The 8,115-nt window shown below is 37.5% G+C and overlaps 1 protein-coding gene across 1 annotated transcript in view; it reads right to left on the reverse strand.

The window, feature by feature from the left end:
- GNAI3 (G protein subunit alpha i3) overlaps positions 1-8,115 on the reverse strand; it is a 38,372-nt gene that overhangs the window by 5,139 nt on the left and 25,118 nt on the right. Inside the window, exons 4-7 of the mRNA XM_049616630.1 lie at positions 6,884-7,041; positions 4,518-4,646; positions 1,281-1,410; positions 710-863 (exon numbers count right to left, since the gene is read on the reverse strand). Coding sequence (XP_049472587.1) covers positions 710-863; positions 1,281-1,410; positions 4,518-4,646; positions 6,884-7,041 — 571 coding nt within the window. The remainder of the gene's footprint in view (positions 1-709; positions 864-1,280; positions 1,411-4,517; positions 4,647-6,883; positions 7,042-8,115) is intronic.

Below are 8,115 nucleotides of genomic sequence, written 5' to 3' on the forward strand. Positions count from 1 at the left end.
CATGTATCCGAATCAAAATCCTTGGACAGCTTGCCCCTATCTCAGTATGAAATACAAAGCCCTCCGTGAGCATCCCACCCATCACTTCAACAACTCCCTCCCATCACTTTAAGCTCTGACAATACCAAATTCCTTCTAGGTTCCAAAATGCATCATGGTTTTTTTTTTTTTTTTTTTTTTTTTTTTTAAACCTCCATATTTTCCTACAGGTTATTCCTTCTTCCTAAAATGCTTTTATTCCTCAGTATACCTCGTCATTTCTAATTCATCCTCTCGTTATCTCACTCCAAGTGTCATTTCCTCTGGCAAAAAGAGGACACTGAACCCACAGCAGTAACCACGTCTTCTGTTAATGAGCATTTCATACTATAATGAAATTCTTTATGTGTGCCCCTCTCTCTACAACTACTGTGTCTTGAGTGCAATGACTGCATCTTCTCGTATTTTTTTAACATACTTACACCAAATTTTGATTTTTATTTTTCTCTATTTTCCTCAAACGGTGAGGAAGACAGAAATATAAAATAAACACAGTAAACTCAATTATGTCAGGAACAGCACTTTAGACTTAACTGGTCTTAATCACATGCTTAATGTTAATACCACTACCAGTGAACACTCCATAAGGTTATACATGCATTGTTTAAAATAAAAAGGCAGGTATAGGAATGCCACTGAAGTGTGAACAAAATCGTTCATGATCTCTTACCCGTGTATTCTGGATAACAGATAGTTAATGGACTCCTCTTTATTTTTTCCTCAAAAAGATCTTTCTTGTTGAGGAAGAGAATGATTGAAGTGTCTGTAAACCATTTGTTGTTACAAATGCTGTCAAACAGTTTCATGCTTTCATGCATTCGGTTCTGAGGGGGGAAAAAAAGGATGTCAGTAACAGAAAGCAAAAGTGGATTAACTGTTAATGAAAAAACAGACCAACAAGTTTTAAAAGCACTGAATGGCATTCATGGAAATAAACCAGAGACTGACAACTCAAAAGTTAATCCAGTCCTCATTTTTGTAATTCTTGGAGGTTGGGAGATGGGAAGAAGAATGGCTACCAAGAGCACTTAATCCTGCCCACATACTCAGTGTGCTGTCATATCTCTTAAGAATTAATAGAGCATGGATCAGTATTTTAAAATTCTAAACCCACTGACAGGGAAAAAAATTAAGGAATCAAGTTTTGGTCCAACGAGCAAATGTATGCACTGAATCTTCCTAAGTTATTTTCCATTTCCTGGCTGCATTAGACTGCCTTTTTACCAGAAAACCCAACATACCATCTCCTCATCCTCAGCCAGAACAAGGTCATAATCACTGAGGGCCACACAGAAGATAATTGCTGTCACTCCCTCAAAACAGTGAATCCACTTTTTGCGTTCTGATCTCTGGCCACCTACATCAAACATCCTGAAGTAAAGGGAAAGAAAGCACAAATTCAGCAAGGTCACAAACACACCTCTCCCTAAACTGAAATGTTTAGGGAACCTCCCACTATTGCGTGTGGAACACCCCATTTATAACAGAAAAGACAAACAAGCAGCAGATAAAATGTAGTCGAACTAATAATCCATGGTCAAAAGAGAATAACATGAGCAAATAAAATCTAGGGATAATCAAAATTCTCATTGTAAATAACTAGCTGAGCCTTCTCTATCAAAGCTTCTATCAGATGAAATTATATCTCAAAAATCAGCAGAATAAGCACTGAAATGGATTAAAGGAAGACGGGGAAAAAAAGACAGGAAAAATGAAGAGCTGAATAATATAACTTAAGATAACAGCAAGAATAACTAATATTTACCATTTACCATGGTGCCAGATACAATCCTAAACATCTTAAGTACATTAACTCATTTGACCCTCACAACACTCCTATAAGTACAATTATCATCTCCAGTGCACAGCTATGTTAAGTAATTTGCCCAAGGGCACACTACTAACAAATGGGGACTGGGGCTCTGAACCCAGGCACTCTAACTCCAGCGCCCTGGCTCTTACCCACACCACCACTCTACCTCTCGAAATGGTTTACTCTTTAGTTAAAGAGAACACTGAAAAACTAGAAATCTCCAACTTGCATTCTGCTTCCAAAATGTTTGTTTCCCTTACTTTGTAAAAAAAAATTCTTCCTTTTTTAAAGCCGAGGTTTAAAGCTGAGGTTTTTTAAAGCTGAGGTTCCTTATTTTAAGGAAAAAATATTTTAGAGATTAATTATGGAGAAGGCAAATTGTATTTCAGGGTAGGACTCTAAGAACCCAATATCTAAAAACCAAACTTATTTAGCCAGTGTCTCCGAACTCTTAGGTCTCATCTAAAGCTAACTCAGCTGTTGACAAACTTTATGTTCCACTCCAGATGAGTTTCAGTCCATCACTCCCTTTTGGGGGGCTTACTTAATATCCTGGCTCAACTGCTGTACTTCTGTCAACAGCATCCTCATCTACTTCCTACAGTAAGGGCAACACCTGCAGTGCTTTGTCTGTTAGCTGGTACCAGTGTCTGAGGAGGTATGCAGGTAGGTTTAGTATGTCAAGATCGACAGTGGTGACGAGGGGTCTATTTCCAAAGAATTTTCCCAGAGAAATTGAGAGAAATAAGACATCACTGAGTAATTTCTCAATGTACATTTGAAAAGAACAATCATATTATCTCTTCATGACTCAGCCTTTTCTTTTAGTTGATTTAGCACCTTTTTTTCGTTTGTTTGTTTTTCCAGCCTTTGGTCATGACAACTGGAATGATACAATCACAAGCTGGCTTTGATACAGGGTCATATTATAGGTTTGAGGAAAGTGGACATCATATATATCACCATAAAAGTCTCTCAAGGGGAGACACACACTGGTACACCAATAATTTCAGCTTACCCCTTCATTTTCTTCTACAAAGTCCATGAAACTGGAAGAATATTAAGATGTCCCCAAGGTGGGCTTTTAGCACATATTAACATTTACAATATAATTTACTAACAGATGAACATTTTATAAACATTACCTCATAACTGAGAGGCAAGTAAGCAATTACACAATGCCTTGCATATAGCAGATGCTCAATAAATGTTTGAATGAATGGATAGTGGTTTTGCCTAGAGAGAAGAGGAAAAGGAAGAAGTGATAGTACTTCATAACAAGATATCTACATGCCAACAATTAAGTGGGTACAGCACCTTAACGAAGCCTGGCTACTGATCCTGACGTAAGAAGACCAACAGGATTTACCCAACTAAAGATCAATCCATGACATCAACAAGAATGTTTCCCGCACTAAATAAGGTTCACCGCATTTAATTATAAATGGATTACTAATCTTACTGTACACAAAAGGCATCTCATTCTTATGGCTTCATGGGTGATAGATAAATCCATATGGTCTTTGCTACTCTAGTTAGATACATTCATCAGTGCTAAAGAGAAGTAGCTCTCCTATTCTACCAATATTCAGCTGAACTACTATTTTTTTGCACCATGTTTCAAACCTGTTTTGGTTTATTAAGATTTCAAGACCTCCACTGGAATCTAGTAATACCTAAACTCCATGTGGATTTCACAAATCCTGCGAAGCAAATATTTTCAGAGAGAAAAAAACTGAGAAGCTCCTAGCTAGAAGTTACATTTGCGTTTGACACTGCGGAGTATCACAGGCTACATACAAGCATAATGAAGCAACTGGAAAGAACATCATATAGTGAAGGGGAAAAGCTTACTCCTAATCTCAAAGGTCACAAAAGCAGAAAGTGGGAACCAAAAAGACAGTTCTAGTATTTACAAAAGACCATTAACACACAGATAAGCTGAAGCCTATTTTAGAATAACTAATGCTAATGAGAAAGTCCTTTGTATTCATATTCTAGAATTCTCTCTCTCTCTAAAACAACCACTTTTTCTATATCATCATAGTTCCCCAAAATACCTCTATCTCCAGATTGATTTTCCATTCTATACTACATTAAAAACTCAGTTGTGCATGATACTGTGCACAATGCAGTCCAAGAGCCATGACAGTATCAGCTCCATTCCATTAAACTTAAAGGGAAATGCACTCCAGTAAGGAAGGATTGACATGGGTGAGTAAAGCATGTCTATTTTAATATCAAAATGGCAGAACAAAGCCACACGACTAAGCCAAAAAACTAGTTTTCTAGCCTTAGTATTGCTGTTACCTTTCTAAACGACAAACGTTCAATACCTGTTTTGATGATTCCAACAAAAAAGCAGCTGAAAAGAATAAAAATAAAATAAACCGATAACCATATGATTACTTTTATTGATATTTACACTTTAATTTTGAATTTAAATTCCTCCAAATGGACAAAAATATTTGATGTTAACTGGACAAAGAAGAAAGGTTTGGGCCCCCATTCAGTTAAAACATTCAAATACTGGCTGACGAACATGACGGTAGGTTTTTAAACCAAAGAATATTGCCTAGAGAAATTTTACCCTGATTAAGAGATTAACTAAAGGAAAGATATCTGTCTTTGGCACATCTAGCAAAAAGGCGAATTGAGGACTTACTTGAAGTATAGGTCTTTGAAGGTGAAGTGCGTTTCCACGATGCCTGTGGTCTTCACTCTTGTCCGCAGGACATCTTGCTGAGTTGGAATGTAGTTGGTTTGGGATATTCTATCCAAATCATTTAGGTAACTAAATAAAAAATACATTTATTTTTACCTGGTGAAGCCAACCACGTGCATAGCAAGTCAACAGACTAAACTATAAACTCGTTCCTTACCAAAAGTAGATTCTGAACTTGTCACTAAAGTGGCAGAACAAAACCAGACCTGCAGTATCACAGAAATCATCATGAGAAAAAGCATGAACCTAGCACAGAACAATTAAAGTTCTATACATACCACACAAAAGTGGTTTTAATTCTACCAAAACTAAACTATGAGGGCCAATTAAAAACAAATATCGAGATGTTATTCTTATTAAAGAAAGATTCCTGAAATTTAATGCTAAATACTGAATCAACTGTGCATTGCACAGCACGAAAACAAAACCAAAACAAAAGCCCTCAGACATTTACAGTCAATGGGTCATTTGTAGGCTCTGATGTTTGATAGGACATTAGAGAATGGTGTCTACATTACTAAAATTAAAATGAGAACTATTTTCCATTTTTCCATATTTCCTGTTTTCATTCATGAAATGGAAAACTTGTGGTTTTCTTAAAAATCTAAGTCCAAAAACAAATTGTAAGTATTCAGTGAAATAATTAAAAGACTGCTTCAAAGCTAAATTAAAATTCTGGTAATTTCAGGGTTTCTAAAGATTTTTTGGCTAGGGGCGCCTGGGTGGCTCAGTTGGTTAAGCATCTGACTTCAGCTCAGGTCATGATCTCACACATGGCTCGTGAGTTCAAGCCCCACATCAGGCTTGCACAGGCTTGCACAGGCTGTCAGCACAGAGCCTGGAGCCTGCTTGGAATTCTCTCTCCCTCTCTCCCTGCCCCTCCCCAGCTCACACACTGTCTCTCTGTCTCTCAAATAAAAATAAACATTGAAAAAACATTTTAAGATTTTTTTGGCTAGAAAACTGAAGAACAGGTGGCACCATTATAAGTGAATCATTAACGAGCTTCTATAAAACTAAGTACTACTATTAATGTTAAGGAATCAGTCAAGCCTCAACCAAAACTCAGGGGGAAAAAACTCTATAAATCACATGTTCTCTGGTGTAGTTAGACGATTCAGAGCTCAATGAAGTATGATTTTTTTTTTAAAAAAAGGTAATAATTACAATCTACCTTTCATGACTATTGGGAGAATTATTGAAACTACCAACATTGCAACTAAAACATATTAAAAGATCCTTGTTTCTAAAGTTAAGTTTTCATTTAAATAATAACTAAGTTTTTCAAATATAATTTAACTTCTTTCAGGGTGCCTGGGTGGCTCAGTCAGTTAAGGGTCCAACTTCAGCTCAGGTCATGATCTCAGTTTGTGGGTTCGAGCCCGGTGTCAGGCTCTGGGCTGGCAGCTCACAGCCTGGAGCCTGCTTCGGATTCTGTCTCCCTCTCTCTCTGTCCCTCCCCAACTCACACTCTGTGCCTCTCTCATTTTCTCAAAAATAAACATTAAAAAATTTTTAATTTAACTTCTTTCTAGAACAAATTAGAAAAATATGAAAACAGATTATTGAAGAAAATATCTTAATGCTCAGAAGTGCCTTCAATTAATACAGAAATGCATACAGGTACCAAGAACTCACCAAGCCCCCAAAAGGCACATTCAAAAAATACATTCTGGATACAGGTCGTATAAATAAACGTAAAAGAAGCAAAATAGGATAGCATGTAATAGCCTAGCACAAGTATCAATTACAAATTCTCTAAATATGTAACATTTAAGAGAATTTCCTTGACAAATAGACGCTTTGACTTCCTTCCAAGACTCAACATTCTCTTTCTGTACAAAGTCTACTATTGTGATCTGGCAAAAGATTTATAAGTGATGACTAGTACCAGAGAAATCCATAGTGCAGCCCAGTCACAGAGCTGGGTGCATAAAAAGGGATATCACTATTCTAATTTCCCTCACTAGCTGGCAAAGTCCTTATGCAGAGGGAACTTAAACTGCATTGGAAGAGATCCCAGATCCAGCTGCAAAAGATTTCTCTATTTCATTTACTTATTATAAACTACCACGGAGTTACTTTTCATCGTGCCAATTCTCCCATTTACATTTCAAGAGGAAACATTTTTCTCCAAGTCATACAAAATGACCACGGGCTATATAGCCCTAAACTGAAACCATCTTTACAAGGGATACTATAGACTTCTAAGAGTGTCTGTTACTTAAATGTTTCCTTATGAACAATGAACTTTGTTAGGGTCACCAAATTATTTTGTTATAGTTTCACAGGGAAAAATTACTTACTATGAAGCAGAATCATTAAGCTGATACTCCCTGGATCTGCTGAAGCAAGCTTGTACCCCACCATCTCGCCATAACCGTTTAATCACTCCTGCTAGTTCTGGAGTCATGACTCCTTCTTCAGCACTGCCAGCCAAAACAAATAATTGTCGAGCATCATCCTGAAAAAAGCAATTAAGAAAGAGAGACAAATGATTCTCCATTCCTTAAAGATCTGACAAGAGTCTCTGTAAAACACACACATACACAGGGCTGCTTGGGTGGCCCAGCGGTTAAGCATCTGATTCAGCTCAGGTCATGATCTCATGGTCTGTGAGTTCAAGCCCTCTTCAGATCCTCTGTCTCCCTCTCTCTCTGCCCCTTACCTGCTTGCTCACTCTCTCTCAAAAATACACACACACACACACACACACACACACACACACACACACACACAGTATGTTACGTTATTTTAAGAGAGGTATTAAAGAGACCTTTCCAGGCAGGGCAGTCTGAGAGAATTTACAATGAAGTCATTCCCCCTATTCACTCCACTATAGTTAGAGGTGCAGAGCTAAGCTGAGGAATTATTTCAGTCCCTCTACCACATACCACCATCCCCTGAAAAGATCTCTTCTGACTACCCTACAAATCACCCTGGTTAATCATGATTTTTAACAGAAAAAACTGGTCTGTGAGATGGGCACATAGAACATATTCCCATTCTGTTAAAGGAAGCCTACAATAAAAGCAGAAATGAATAAACTAACATGTAAGAGGTAAAGTCTAAACACGTCAGAGCAAGTAAAACATTAATTGCATTTAAGGAAAAAGTGTTCTCTTCCCCTCCGGCTCAGACAGAAGAACAGGAAGAAGAGGAAATTGAGATAGTTAAGAAGTCTGGAAGCCTAGTGGGGGAAATAAATCCCTCAGAGAAAAATTCAGTTTCTAGATTCCCCAAGGAGTAATAATCCTCTGAGAGAAAGGGGAAAAAAAATAAAGAGGGAAAAAAAAAGTTACAAAGAGATCTGATCAAAACTCATGAGTCAAAGACAGAGCTTTGTAAGTGGTTATAGTTTTTAAACCTGAAACATGTGAACTGTAGAGAAGACAGAAAAGGGCTATGAGAACTCTTGATTGTTTTTGCTTTATTCTACCCACCCTTACTTGTTTAAAACTCAACTAAGTTTAGGGGCGCCTGGGTGGCTCAGTCGGTTAAGCGTCCGACTTCGGCTCAGGTCACGATCTCGCGGTCC

The sequence above is a fragment of the Panthera uncia genome (assembly GCF_023721935.1).
Source record: "Panthera uncia isolate 11264 chromosome C1 unlocalized genomic scaffold, Puncia_PCG_1.0 HiC_scaffold_4, whole genome shotgun sequence".
Taxonomy (NCBI): domain Eukaryota; kingdom Metazoa; phylum Chordata; class Mammalia; order Carnivora; family Felidae; genus Panthera; species Panthera uncia.